Source organism: Typopeltis vanoorti, chromosome 8 (genome assembly GCF_054136105.1).
Source record: "Typopeltis vanoorti isolate ZY-2024b chromosome 8, IOZ_Tvanoo_1.0, whole genome shotgun sequence".
Lineage (NCBI taxonomy): Eukaryota > Metazoa > Arthropoda > Arachnida > Uropygi > Thelyphonidae > Typopeltis > Typopeltis vanoorti.
In genome coordinates this window covers 78,801,654-78,817,372 of record NC_143556.1, presented here as the reverse complement: position 1 = coordinate 78,817,372, position 15,719 = coordinate 78,801,654, and the positions used below count along the sequence as shown (strand labels likewise).

Genomic DNA, 15,719 nt, shown 5'->3' with positions numbered 1-15,719 from the left:
CGGTCTGGGTAGTGACCCCACCCATAATGCATTGCAGTATACATCTTCTAGTGAGATGTGCTTTACATTATGGGAAAATACTAAGAATAGTGATCAAAGCTTTAACCACCTTTACAATGAGCTGCCCTGGTGTTGTACCATCTTTAGACTTGAACTTTGTTTCAGGCGCAAACTTAATTGTTTGCACACTTGGGATTAGGAGCTAAAATAACCAAGCATATAAAATTGCTTGGTTATCCTAATATATATATATATATATATATATATAACACATATAGATACAAAACAAACATTTGGCATCTAAGAATAAGATCTGAATTTTAAGAGGGAAAGAGGACAGAGTGCACATCAACAATATAATTAGCTACAGTGATATACACTGGTTTGATAAGTAGGTAAACATTTCTTATTAATAAATACATTTTTCCCCAAATTGAAAATAATTTATATACAAACAGTCTTATCTCTGAATTATTTCCCTTAAGACATTAAATAACACTCACAAGGCTTCTGAATTCCTTCAGTACATGAAGTGAAAAATTAAAAAAAAAAAAAAATTCTGTGCATAATTTTAAATTACTAAATTAATTATGCTGCATTATGAATGAAGTATACACGAAACAGTGCTTAAAGAAATTTTGAAGATGGTCTCAAAAGTTAAGATATATAAAAAAAGATATTGACTATTTCACAAAAAGCAATGAAATTTCATATTTCAATAAACCAGGGAGTAAGAGATGTAAAGTATTTTGTACGTATCACTAACATGGCAGTGGAAAATAAGTACATGGTGTTTCTATACATGCTGACACTATAAAACTGTACCCGTAATTTTTCTGCATGATAAGGTCAAAATGTAAGATAGAATTCAGCTGTAAATAGAAAATAACATATTCTGTATATATTATGACAAGAATTACTTAACTTGCATTCTAATTCATTCATATGATGCATAAGTATATACTGTTTTTCACACAGGCATCTTTTAAAGATCCATCGTAATAACTTCAGTGTCATAAAAATTCAGTGATAAGCAAAATAAAGTAACAAGAGCATAAAAATTTAATATGTCATAATACAAAAAATATATTCAACTGCACTCTTAATTCTAGTTGCAACAGCAGTGACAGAATAAGAAAGTAGCTTGAAACTATGTGAATTATATGAACTCTACCTAATTTTTTTTTTTGTATATACTTTCATATAAATATTCATTTACATAAAATAAATATTAGTCTCTGAAAATTTAAGACACTTTGTTTACAAACTATAGTATATTTACTTAGATTTGAAGCCCAGTTAATCTGGTAGGGACAGTCTTCTAAACATCACAAAGCTAGCTGCTAATCATCTTATTTCTAAGATTACAAATTTTATCAGTTATTCTTCAGTATTTCTGACTGTTGGATATTAAATATTAAAAACTAATTTTATTACAAAATTCACAAAAAAAAAAAAAAAAAACATTTTAAATATACTGGTATAATCTACAGAAATGGCAGTTCATAGGATGTCCTAGATCAGGATATTGCACTTATATAATTGTAAGTTGTTTTCTTTTCTTTTTTTTCCCTTTTTTTTTTGTAAATAACATCAATATTTATCTATACATATTTCTTCATCATTTCTTCCTGAATGACATGTAATTATGTAATGCGCAATGTCATCAGAATAAGTGAGAAAACTATATTTAATTTTAAATGATATATATACTACACAAATCATGATTCATTAACACAGCTTTTAGCTTACCACAAGTCTTAATGGCTTCTCTATTTTGGTTTTTCAATCTCAAAATACATTATTGATATATTTACAGAAGACCCAGTAACAACCTCTTTTGAGACATCACTTTCGGTGATGAATCACAACAAACTCAACTACATTCAAACTAGTGGCACTGACACAAGCTGCCCATTCATAAGTCTGTCAACAGGGGGGAGGGAATCTCTAGTTACTTGGTAAAAATACTACAATTAACTACAGCACTGTACAGGGAAAGAAATGCAACACTATTTGTCAAAATAATAAAAAAAAAAAATAATAAAATAAAAATAAAATATATATATTATATATATAGTCCTGGCTGGATAACATTGCTAGAAGAGCTGTCTCAACAAGCAAGCTTCATGATTCTGCATTCTTCGAGAGACGGGTGGTCAAACTGCCCAGCATGCTTCGTATCGTTGTTGCTATACCCTACAAGGGAGAAACTGTTTCTGTTTACACTTAGTATAGAGAAGTGATAACATTCTCATATAATTACATATATTTCAATAGAAAGTCAAGCTTTCTGCATAAAGTGTAAAGCTGAAAGTTCCAAGACTCAATAAAATTTAATTTTTATAAATTTAAATCTTGAAGAGTGCTTAATTAAAGCATATATTATGTAATATTTAAATACCATTACAAAACAAATACAGTAAAACCTCCTTATATGAAAACCTCCAATTACGAACAAATCATTTTACGAACTTTTCCATTGAAAAATAATGGTACCGAATGGTGAACGCTGTTCGTTTTATGAACACACCAACGCTCATGTGAGCTGGCATTATCTCCACAGTTGTTGATTGGTTGTGTCAGTCCATTTGGTTCTATTCAAGAGCTGTGAATCCACTCTTTCATGTGTATTATAATTTTCATAAATTTACTCTCTAATTCAAAGTGTTTTTTTTTTTCAGTTGTGTTGTGGTGTTTATTTAATAATTAGTTAATATGGCTCTTAAAAAGTGCAGTGATGAAAATAAACAGAAAAAGAGAGCACTCAAAACAACTATTGAACTCAAGAAAGAACTTATAGCTAAATGGGAAAATGGAACTCGTATTTCTGAACTTTCTAAAGATTATAACATAAAAAATCACCAATCTGTACTATTATTAAAGACTGAGATGTGATTAAAAAGGCTGATGTGGCAAAAGGAGTGAAAACTTTGTAACCCAAAAGATCTTAGGCTGTTGAGGAAATGAAGAAGCTTTTGTTAGTGTGGATTAACAATAAACAAATGGCAGGCGACAGTATTTTGGAGGCAATAATTTGCGAAAAAGCTAAGCAACTACGTAGTGACCTTAAGCATTCAATCCCAGGATCTAGTGCTGACAGTAATGATTTTAAAGCTAGTAAAGGATGGTTTGAGCGTTTTAAAAAGAGAACTTCCCAGTTCTTTTTTTTAAAACGATGTGATGGATCAAGGTGTGAAATTCATCCATTTCACACCTACCTTATTTAACCTTACGACCCTTGGAATACATTTAGACATTGCTTCTACTAGATAGTTCATGAATATCACACAAACAGCAGTGATCTCCTTTCCACCCAACTCCTCATTCAATGCTGCAGCTACAAGATGTCTCCTGAGCTACAGGCTTTGTAGCTGGTAGCTCATGAGAGAATTGGGGGTAAAGCTGGTAGTTCCACATATACCCTTTCCTCACAGAAAGCAACCAGCCAGGTAATCACTTCATGGTCACTCTTACCAACTAGAGTGATATTGGACACCTTGTTTATAATGACATCCTCTGAGTAGATGATCAAATCCAAGACCTCCAATCCTTGCATTCCCTCTATTACATACTCTCTGAAGTAGTTATCCCTCAAACTCAAGAAATTCATTTTCTTTCTTTACGTTCAGTTGCTATCTCATCATCCCAATTATATAGATTGGGATGATTGCTAATTAAAATCACCCATAACGATCAACCTTTCTCTATTTGCTTATACCTTTCATGGTCACCACCCTCCACATTACCAGGTCCATAGCAACATCTCACTATGTATTTCATTCCCATTCTATTCACATCTATTTCACTACCATTCTGACTCAAAACCACTGCCACTATTTTGTCACTATCGTATGGATGTAACTCTTTTTCCACCATCGATAGCACTCCACTTCTCTTTTTATCCTTTCTTTCTTCACAAAAAACATCATACCTTCCATCTCTATTCCTGTCGGGATGTCATTCTTATCCAACCATGTCTCACTTATTCCAACAATTTTTGAGGTGAAAGAACTCAATCAATGTAACCATTTCATTTCCCTTGTTTCTGATACTTCTAGTATTGATATACAAACATAGCAGCTCATTCCCAGATTATAACAAATTTAACTGCTGCCAACTATTCTCCATACCTTCCTTGAGCCATTTCTTTTTCTCCTTACCCATCCCAGAACCTTCTTCAAATCCAACTGTTCTCCCTACATCCCAGGCCATCCCATTCCCTTCTTGTCCACACACACACACACACACACACACACACACACATTAACTTCCACTATGAGTATCGACCTTTCTCATTTTGTGTTTCCGCTATTCCTGAGTCTCCCTGTTTCTCTGGTTGTCTTGCACACTTGTTCTCTCATTCTTTACACTGATGCTACCCACCTCTCCATTCATAAGCACCACCTCAATCTCTCTTTCCTTACTCTCCTGCTCTTTCACATTGCTTTTTACTTGCTCAAATTCATTCTCTGCATTCATTACTGCTCCTTCCAGTAACAGTCACTCCAAGTGACTCATACAAAAACAATTCAAATGTAGTCCATCATTCTTATACACTTCAATTCATCTGTAAAACTCATTCCACACATTAACAATGCAATCCTTTCTCTTCACACATTTCCACTAACATATCATTCATAAGAATGGTAAGACAGCGTGTTCAGATTGGGTTGGTAAGAGAATCGGGGGCAAGTCAGCAGTAAGACAGCAGACATGCAAGGTAGTGAAAATAAGAAGTGTTATTGATTTGTGTAAATGGCACTGAAAAACAAATTGAAGATATGAAAGCAGAGTTGGCAAAGATAATGCAAGAGATTAAATGTATGAGGAATGAACTGAGAATTATGGATTTGCATGGGAACGTGAGGAAGAATGTGATGAAAGATTTGAAAGAAATATTGAATGATTTGAGAGTGGCAATGTACGGAGGTTCGATGAGGTGAATGAAAAGGAGCACAAGGTCTGTTTTCTGGGAGGTAGAATGAGCAGGGGGTGGTTGAAGCATTGGATAAGAGGAGTATACAAGCAAAAAGAGTTGGTAGTGGTAGTTGACATGAATGATCTGACTGGTAACAAGAAGAATGTAAGGAAGGTTTTCATGAGGCTGTTAAGAAGAGCGAAAGATAACAGTATGGTAGGTAAGGTAGTCAGTGTGTTGCTCAGGTATGATCATGATGAGTTGAGAAGGCGAGTGAAGATTATAAATGGTTAGAAGAGTTGTGTGAGGAGAAAGGAGTTCATTTTTTCAATGTGTGGGATGAGTTTAAGGGACAGATAGAGCTGTATAAAAGAGATGGGCTACATTTGAATGCGAGTCAGTTGGAGAAACTGTTGCTGCAAGAGAGAATGACTGAAGTGAATATAAGACCTGAGGAAGCAAGAGGTGTTATGGAAGAGCAGGAGAGTAAGGTAAGCAAGTTTGTTAAAACATCAACAGAGCTCTCTGAACTAACTCTTCCCAATTTAGTAGCATCAGCAAACAAATTTTCTCTCAAACTCTGAACTCCAACATCAATAAACAGATTAAACAATAGCAGCTCCAGAAAAGAATTCTGCTTGTTACCTTTCCCTTTCAAGATTGCACCTCATGTACTACTCTCTGGCTCCTGTTGGCCAGTCATTCTTGTAACCAGACTGACTAACTATCCTCTCTACCCTACTCAATTTCAATAGTAGTTTATAATGTGGTATTCTAATGAAGAGCACATGATATTTCAATTAATTCCTTTTGCAAAATATAGGAAATATCTATATAAGCTTCACCTCTGTTCAATACATTTATTACTCTATTATAAAATGTAGCCATGTTACTGAAGCAACTTCACCCTCCCCCATTAACAAACCCAATGCTTTCCAGAAAAATAGAAAGATTTTTATTTTCTCATTGTCTCAAAAACTTTCACCCACGGACTTGGATTTTACCTTATGCAGTGGCACCAGTAATGCTGACAGACTCAGTAAACAACCATGTCAAGTGCTTTGTCAGATCCTTTACATTCCCTTAATAGGTGGTGATATTTCATTTGGTCCCACAGTCTTATTAACATCAAGCTTATTTAAAATTTCAAACAGTAACACCTTTCTGAATTTCTGGTATTTCCTATCCTTTGCTGCTATTTGACACTACTTCCATCACCCCACTCCTGCTGCAGATGATGACAGCTGTGACTGCAGAGACATCCAAATTGATGAACATCTTTTATGTTGCACAGATCTAATCGACGTGTGCTCCACGGATGACATTCTGACGGGCAATGACAAGGCGATCCAAGCGGCTGTTTTTTGGATGGAGAGGATATGATTGGTGTTCCGGACTCAGAAAGTAAGTAATAAGGTAAAACAATAATATAATTTCTTGTTGAGTATACAACATCATGTTTAAACCTATTTCTTTCTGAGATTATACAAAATAAACTGAAAAATGTAACTCTGAATTTTCTGAGAAATTCATAAAATCTTGAAGTCTGGCTATTTTTTCTTTGTTTAAATAATGTTCATCATAGTGAAAAATGAAATATCTCTTTTATATAATTTTTATCTTTCTATAGTGTTATTTGTTTTGTATTCTGTTAGTGTATTATGCTTGTGATACATTATCAATATAAAAAAAAATTAGTCTTAGATATTTGTACCTCAAATTAAATAATACAAACGAACATTTTAACAAGTTCAAGTAGCTTAATGTATTCTTAAGAAATGGAAATAAATATAAAATATATTTCTTACTTTATTTTCAGGTGTTTCAGCAATCTTTCTGTCCAAAAACTGTCGATGGGCATCCAAACACTTTTGATATCGTAGCTGTTGACAAAATATAATCCCTTTTTCAATTATGGTGATATATATATGCAACACTTTATTAACAGATATTCAGTGTTTTTCTTGAGATAACAATGAATGACTATATACTTGAAAGCAAATAATTATGCACATAAATTATGTGATTTTCACCCAAGAAAGGATATGGATGGATAAGGGTTTAATTCAGCCCTACTCTGGAGACCAAACCTGAAATTTTTAAATCACCTTGAAATAAGCAGGGCAGTGATTTTACAATGTGAGATTAAAGTCATCTACTGACTAAATGCTGATTTTGACTTGACAATAATAACAAGTGAAGATTCATGAAAGAGAACCACTAGAATTAGAAATGACACATCAAGCAACTCGTGAAGAATAATCATATATGAAGAAAACATGTCATACTGAATTTTCTAATAATTATATATATATATATTCATTTTCCTTTACAACTGTGTTATAAATAACTCTTTTAATATCCCGATGTTTTGATCTTCATATTAAGATCATCATCTGGAGCATATAGCATATACAAATATACAGGACAAGCTAAGTTACATTACATACAGTAAGCTAGAGAAACAATGAATTGATCACAAGTTATTCTACTGGCATGACCTCTAGTAAAAAAAAAATAATAATAATAAAATAAATAATTATTTATATACATCAAGCTAAATTCTATTTATGATAACATGAATAAACATGCTTTCTTACAGATAGTTTTTTTTTCAGTAATAATGATGTCCTATTTTTAGCATTACAATTGTTATTTTTGATTTAGGATCCTGGATTTTCTACAGTTCTGTTTATAGTTGCTCTTAGAGAGGAAGGTTCTGTGGGTCGAACATATGCCTTCTATATGTTTGGGATTTTTAGACCATCATTATTGTTCAGATTGGGGTGATTGGTAATAATCTCACAGGCTTCCTTAAATTTGCATTCATACCATGTTTTGGTGATGTAGACAACTAGTGCTTTTCCAGTCAATTCTATGTAAAGTGTTCAGGGCATGATCCAAAAGCCCAGCTTCACCATAATTATTATATTTTATATGTCGTTTATGTTCTTTTTGTCTGATAGGAATTGTGCATCCTGTTTCTCCTATATATGGTATGTTACAGGTGCAATAAATACGGTATATTCCAGGGTGGGCCAGCGGAGGGAGTAGGTCATTGGATGAGTTGAGTAAGTTTTTCAATTTTGCAGGAGGTTTAAAGGTGGCTTTGAGGTTGTATTTTTGTAGTATTCTTTATTTTATCTGATGTCCCTTTAATGTAAGGAACGGTTATAGTTTTATTGTAGTCTGGTTTGTCTTTGTTTTTTATTGAGGTCTTGTAGAGAATTTTGTTAATAGTGTTTTGGCTGTACCCATTTTTTTTGAAAAGTATTGCTGATAACTGTAAATTCATCTTTCAGTGCCTAATCACAAGCACATCTTCAGAGCCCTGTTTTTCAGAGTATTAATGACACCTAGTTTTTGTGTTGGGTGGTGATAGGAGTTTATGTGTATATATTGGCCAGTATGTGTCGGTTTCCGGTAAAACAGTGAAGGAAAGATTGCCAGAAGGAAGACGTGTGACAAGTGAATCTAGAAACAGAAGTGTGTTCTGTTTTTCAATCTCAATTGTGAAGTGTATGTGTTTGTGTTGTTTGTTTAGGTGGCTAAGGAATGTATCGTCAATTTATCTAAGCAAGACTTTGGGTTTTAAAGGAGAGGAACCAAAAGCAAGTTGCTCAAAATGTTCTATATAAAAGTTAGCAATGGGGGCGGGGGATAATGGCGAGCCCATGGGTGTGCCTTCTTTTTGTAGGTAGACAGCATTAAATAACCAGAACGCAATACATGTGCAAAGAGTGGCATGATATCTGGAGGGAATTTGTTCCGTAAAAGAAGGATTGTGTCATTGATTGGGACATTCGTAAAGAGGGCAGAGAAGTCAAAACTGTCTAATAAATCATCTTTTTCTAATGATCTACTAATCTTTCTTTTTCATAAACATCATCAAAAATATGTTTTTGATAATGTTTATGAAGTGTTGTGTATTTTTGATATAGGAGGGGGGAATGACCTACCAACTCCTTGAGTGTTGCCGCTAATTTTTTGGCTAAGTGATAATTCGGGTTATCTATCTCTTCAACTATAGGTTGAAGTGGTGTGTTTTCTTTATGAATTTTCGGTAGCCCGTAAATTCCTGGGGAACGAGCGTATTGCGGAAATAGTTTTTTGACCGTATCTTCGGGCCATGTGGTAATTGACTTAAGTAGTTTCTCTATTTTCTTTTTTATTCTATTGGTAGGGTTGTAAAGACAGCAACATTATTCCGAATTGCATCAAACTAAAGAGAAAATTCACCTCAACAAAGGCACAATGAATATACTACCGCATGGAGAAAGCGCTACTAAGAGAACAGATCCAAGCTAACAGAAAGAACTTAGCCGTTACTCAAAACCAGCTACAAAAAGAAAAATTGGAACTTTCAAGCCACTTAAACACAGATATCTGGATGATCCTAAAAAAGATTACAGACAAAATGACAAACAAATGAAGTTTTCCTACAAATGAAGAAAGAAAAAACTAATTTCCAAATTTCAAAGACTAAAAGATCGACAAAACCAGCCGCTATATTCAAATTTCTCCACAGTGAACAATAACAACCAACCAGAAGCAAGAAACAACAGGAGCCACAAATCGCCCAGGTAACAGTGATGTAATTAACCTATCCAACCACATTTTAAACAAAGACGAACTCACGTTACTAAATGAAGGTCTAAATTTTGCCGTAGTACCTAAGTCGATAAACATGAATTTATTTGTAACATAGAAAAAGGCTTAAGATTCATCCCAAATAACATAGCAGACAAAATACATCTAGAAACCGCCAACATTTTAAATTATAACAAAACAATAACAAGCAATTTAACAAAACACGAACTAACAGTGGTGAAATCATTAAAGTCAAATCCAAACATTGTAATAAATTTTTAAAGATTGTGATAAATAGATCCAATAAAGAAAGTGCCACCGTTATTTTAAACAGAACCACTTATGTAGAAAAAATGAATCTACTAGTATCGGACAATAACACATACTAACTCGTTAACTACAACCCTAACAATAGAATAAAAAAGAAAACAGAGAAACTACTTAAGTCAATTACCACATGGCCCGAAGATATGGCCAAAAAACTATTTCTGCACTACACTCGTTCCCCAGGAATTTACGGGCTACCGAAAATTCATAAAGAAAACACACCACTCCAGCCTATAGTTGAAGGGATAGATAGCCCGAATTATCACTTAGCCAAAAAATTAGTGGCAACACTCAAGGAGTTGGTAGGTCATTCCCCCTCCTATATCAAAAACACACAACACTCCATAAACATCATCAAAGATGTTACATTAGGAAAAGATGATTTATTAGTCAGTTTTGACGTCTCTGCCCTCTTTACGAATGTCCCAATCAATGACACAATCCTTCTTTAAAATTTTATCACTGTAATATCTGGAGGGAATTCAGAAAAAATTCCCTCCAGATATTACGGTGCTCTTTGCACATGTATTGCGTTCTAGTTATTTTGTATGGCAAAATGCTTTCTACCTACAAAAAGAAGGCATAGCCATGGACTCGCCATTACCCCCCCACCCCCCATTGCTAACTTTTATATAGACCATTTTGAGCAACTTGCTTTAGGTTCCTTTCCTTTAAAAACCCAAAGTCTGGCTTAGATACATTGATGTTTTCGCGATCTGGTCCCATAGCCTCCAGACACATTCCTTAGCCACCTAACCAAACAACAGAAACGCATACACTTCACAAGTGTATCTAGAAACAGAACAAACTTCCGTTTCTAGATACACTTGTCACACGTCTTCCTTCTGGCAATCTTTCCTTCACTGTTTACCGGAAACCAACACATACTGGCCAATATATACACATAAACTCCTACCACCACCCAACACAAAAACTAGGTGTCATTAATACTCTAAAAAACAGGGTTCTGAAGATCTGCTCGTGAGTAGGCACTGAAAGATGAATTTAAAGTTATCAGCAATACTTTTCAAAAAAATGGGTACAGTCAAAATACTATTAACAAAATTCTCTACAAGACCTCATTAAAATACAAAGACAAACCAGACTACAATAAAACTATAACATTAAATTCCTTACATTAAAGGGATATCAGATAAAATAAACAGAATACTACAAAAATACAACCTCAAAGCTACCTTTAAACCTCCTGGAAAATTAAAAAGCTTACTCAACTCATCCAAAGACCCACTCCCTCCGCTGTCCCACCCTGAAGAATACCGTATTTATTGCACCTGTAACCTACCATATATAGGAGAAACAGGAGACACACAATTCCTATCAAACAAAAAGAACATAAACGACACATTAAATATAATAATTATGGTGAAGCTGGCCTTTCTGATCATGCCCTGAACACCTTACATAGAATTGAATGGAAAAGCACTAGTTGTCTCCATCACACCAAAACATGGTATGAACGCAAATTTAAGGAAGCCTGTGAAATTATTACCAACCACCCCAATCTGAATAATAATGATGGTCTAAAAAATCCCAAACATATGGAAGGCATATATTTGACCCACGGTACTTTCCTCTCTAAGAGCAACTATAAACAGGACCAGTGGCAGCCCGTGAAGTTTTAAGTATGGATGCTGCCTATACAAAATTTAAAAAAAAACTATCTGTAAGAAAAAATGTTTATTAATGTTATCAGAAATAGAATTTAGCTTGATGTGGTTTATAAATAATTATTTATTTTATTTTATTATTTTTTCACTAGAGGTCATGCCAGTAAAAATAACTTTTGATCAATTCATTATTTCTCTAGCTTACTGTATGTAATGTAACTTGGCTTGTCCTGTATATTTGTATATGCTCCAGACAATGATCTTAATATGAAGACCAAAATGTCAGGATATTAAAAGAGTTATTTATAACATGGTTGTAAAGTCCATAATTTCTAAAATGAATGCTGATCACCGTGCAACACTAAAAGAAAGAATATATATATATATATATATATATATATACATATATATAAAGGCACATACTATCCTATGAATGGTCCACTATACTAAAGTGCTATAGGTGTATACATATGATGGAAGACTGACACACACACACATGTACACTTACAAATGGCCAAATCATTTGTTCCATCTATTAACTTAATGCACATACATCAAGATAAAATAACTTAAGAAATGTCAATAAATGTAAAACATGTCTCACTTGTGAAAGTTTAAGCATTTTACACTTTCTATTCAAGCCTACAAAAGCTTTGGAAATACTGGCTCAAAAACAGAATAATCTTACAATGAATCATATAATTTCTATTAAGTTTACAGATAAAATTTGCTTATGAAAACATTGCTTATTTCTGTGACAAATACATTTTGAATGGAAGGAAAAAATTCCTCTAAATGTAAACCAAGACAAGCCAGCTTTGTGTGCAGAACAAGTATTGCCCCCCCCCCCCCATTTAATTAATACATAGAAGAATGAAAAAAAAAAGATACTAATAAATATTCATGGTACACTTATTACACTCTAACTAGCAGCATATCTATCTTATTAAACCTTACAGTCATTCATATTCTTATCATTTACTGTGTACTCCAACGGTGCATAGTCACATACCACTCCCATGTAAATAACGTATTCTTTGCTCTCTCTTGTTCACTACCCATTCTCATACAGCTTCCAGGAATAGCCTCTTTGTCTCTAATCCCCTCCATAATAATATAGGAGAGCCAATTTGTTAACTAAAATCTCTGCTATAAAATATCTTTTCTGCCTATCAAGTAAACTTGCATTTCTTCAACCACCCTCTCTCCACAATCAGCATTTCAGATACTTATATGTCTTAGGTACTTGTTTCTAGAAACTCCTCATGGAAAACAGGTGTCTAAATTTAGATGCAACAAGGCAGGTGCAAGGCTCATAAGGAGGATACCGCTGTTGGAAGTTTTTTTCACTTGGTTAGACTATAATAAATTTAGTTTAATTCTTTATCCAAGTGTAAACAAACAAAGTTTGTGCCTGAAGTAGCTTCAGGACTGAGGCAACTCATGGTAAAGGTGGACCAAGCTCTCATCACTCCTTGTCTTAGTATCTCCCATAATGCAAAGCACATCTCCTTGCAGATATGTATAATGCTATATAATATTATTATTTATTATATTATAATAATATTACATAATATTAATTTATTATAGTCTAACCAAGTGGAAAAAACTTCCACAACTTGCTCTAAATTCAGAGTAATTTAATAATATGGTGAGACACCTTTTGGCAACTTGTATAGGTAAATATGACTTCTCCATTGCTTCCAACTTGGTATCACCACCTCTGGGTCTGGCTCCCACTGACGAGACCTCAATAAATGTTGAAACCGGTCTGGGTAGTGGCCCTTCCTTTAATGCATAGCATTATACATGTCCACAAGGAGATGTGTTTTGCATTATGGAAGATACTAAGACAAGGAGCAATGAGAGCTTGGTCCACCTTTACCAATAGTTGCCTCAGTCCTGAAATACTTCAGGAACAAACTTTGTTTGCTTACACTTGAATAAAGGATTAAACTAAATTTATTATTAGAGGATACCACTTGTCGGTATTCTCCTTATCACAGCATAGACATGCTGATTGAATGCCATGCATAGTAGAAATACCCTTCTTGAAAAAGATCAAACACGGTCTTTATTCAAGCTGGGTTTCTGGATTATCTAGCCATCAGCATATGTATATTATCCAGGGTATATTATCATATTCACATTAGGCATGTATCATTGTCTTCCACTGTACCTGCTGAGCAGGGCAGGAGGACATGTCATAAATTGTTGCCTTTAATTGAATCCAAAGTTATGTAAAAGAAAAAGACTGTTGGTTTCAGGATATACAACTGACCAATAATTAAGAGGATTTTTAACATTTAGGTGGTATATTAAATTAAGAAAGTTGCCAGTGATTGTGCATGTGAGAAACATGTTTAAGGCATAAAAAGTTAAAAAGAAAGAGACATTTAATACAGAAAAATATATACTCAATAATACAGATGATTTCTGTATGTGGTGACACAACAAACTAGAAGTGAATGGAGCAAATTACACATGAGCTTGAAAACTGCTGCAATGAAAATCTACAAATTTATTATAACTTTAAGGATACAGAAAACACATAAGGAGAGGGTATTAATTGTGTAAAAAATAACCAATAATGAACACTGTTCTGCATGTACTGTATTTGTAGTTTATCACAGGAAGGAGCAAATTCATCTAATAACAATATGTATGATAAGATGATTTGTCTAGGTGTGGCATAAATTCATGTATTATAAAAATATACTAATAAATAAAAATAATAAAAAAATAAAAATGATAAAAAGTGAAACAGATGGCACTCCAAGCACTTCATTTGGGATTTCCAAGAAAACACATTATTATTAATGTAAAAGTAAAGCTAACCTCCTGGCATCACCATTTTCCTCAAACTCCTGCATAGATGACCAAGGGAAATCACCCCTACCATACTGGAATTCAAGTACCATATTCCTCATGTAGTTTTTCAACAAAAAGTCATCAGAAAAGTACAAAATAACTTGGATACTAAAAAGTCTTCTGGTCCTGAACAGTTTGAACCCAAACTGTTCTCAAACACTGTTCTTCAGACTAACACCTGTCCTGAATCATCTCTATAATTTATTTTATATATATATATATATATCTGGTACTTATCCCAATGCATGAAAGCAATCTCGTATCTGTCAAACTGCCATCACCTCTGTGCTCTTCAAAATAATGAAAAAAGTCATCAATAGCCAACTCCTCCACTACTTAGAGGCCCACAAATTAATCAGCAGCTGCCAGTACAGATTCCACCATTAAAGGTCCACAGCTGATCTTGTAGTTTACATCACACCATGGAAAGGTTTGGAGAAACTTGTGCTGTCACCTTTGACATTTCTAAAACTTTTGACTGTGACCTAAACAAATTTCCATCCTTCAGTTTCCCTGCCATCTTCTGTAAATGGGTAGCCAGCTTTTTATCTGGTCATTCTCCCTGAGTGATGATAGATGGCTCCCTCTCTGAGTTTCATCACCAATGCCAGAGTGCCTCAAGGCTCTGTACTATCACCTACTCTCTTACTCCTGTAAATAAATATCCTGTTCACAATAACCACTAATCCCATCCACAGCTCTGCAGAGTTCTACTTATCCTACTCATTTGGCAATGCGGTACTCTGATATCCCAGGCTACAAGATCACCAACTAGTGACTTAAGGATAGTATCTTTATACTATTCTCAAATGGGGTGAGGACAACCTTGTCATGTTCAATGCCACCAAAACAGTTTGCATTTTCTCTTGCAAAAGAGATCTCAGCTCAGCTCTGATTTTATCAGAGAGATCTGATAAAATCAGATCTCTCTGCTTGAACTAATGTTTACCTCCAGTCTTTCCTGACATAAACACATCACATCAATACCCTTCTCAGTTCAAGAGCCTATTTTACTCCCAACCAACTCTTCACTATATACAAATTCCAAATTCGTCCATGTTTAAAATACTGCTCACGTTTAGTATGGTGCACCCAAAACTCCCCTTAAAATCCTTGACACCTTACAAAGGCATGCAATTAGGCTCATAGATGATCCCTCTCTTACAGATTCACTTCAACTTCTATCTCACAAGTGCAGTATTTCAGCACTGTGTCTATTCTACAGGTCTTCTATGATCACTGCTCCAGTGAATTTACAACTACTCCACTTTCTGTTGCATCTGTTAATACAAAATCTGCAGTTGCCCAGCATCCATTTGCTGTGCAACTGCAAACACACTGAACCGGCTTCTATTCAACCTCTTTTATTCTGTCCATCCCCT

At 34.3% G+C, this 15,719-nt stretch overlaps 1 protein-coding gene across 1 annotated transcript in view; it reads right to left on the bottom strand.

Annotated features, from left to right (window-relative positions):
• Window positions 1-262: 262 nt before the first annotated feature.
• The window catches only part of LOC150104147 (protein Fe65 homolog), a 554,216-nt gene continuing 538,759 nt past the window's right edge, over window positions 263-15,719 (bottom strand). The window contains exons 17-18 of the mRNA XM_090396406.1: window positions 6,730-6,804; window positions 263-2,199 (exon numbers count right to left, since the gene is read on the bottom strand). Of these exons, the coding sequence (XP_090252532.1) occupies window positions 2,128-2,199; window positions 6,730-6,804 (147 nt within the window). The 3' untranslated portion in view covers window positions 263-2,127. The remainder of the gene's footprint in view (window positions 2,200-6,729; window positions 6,805-15,719) is intronic.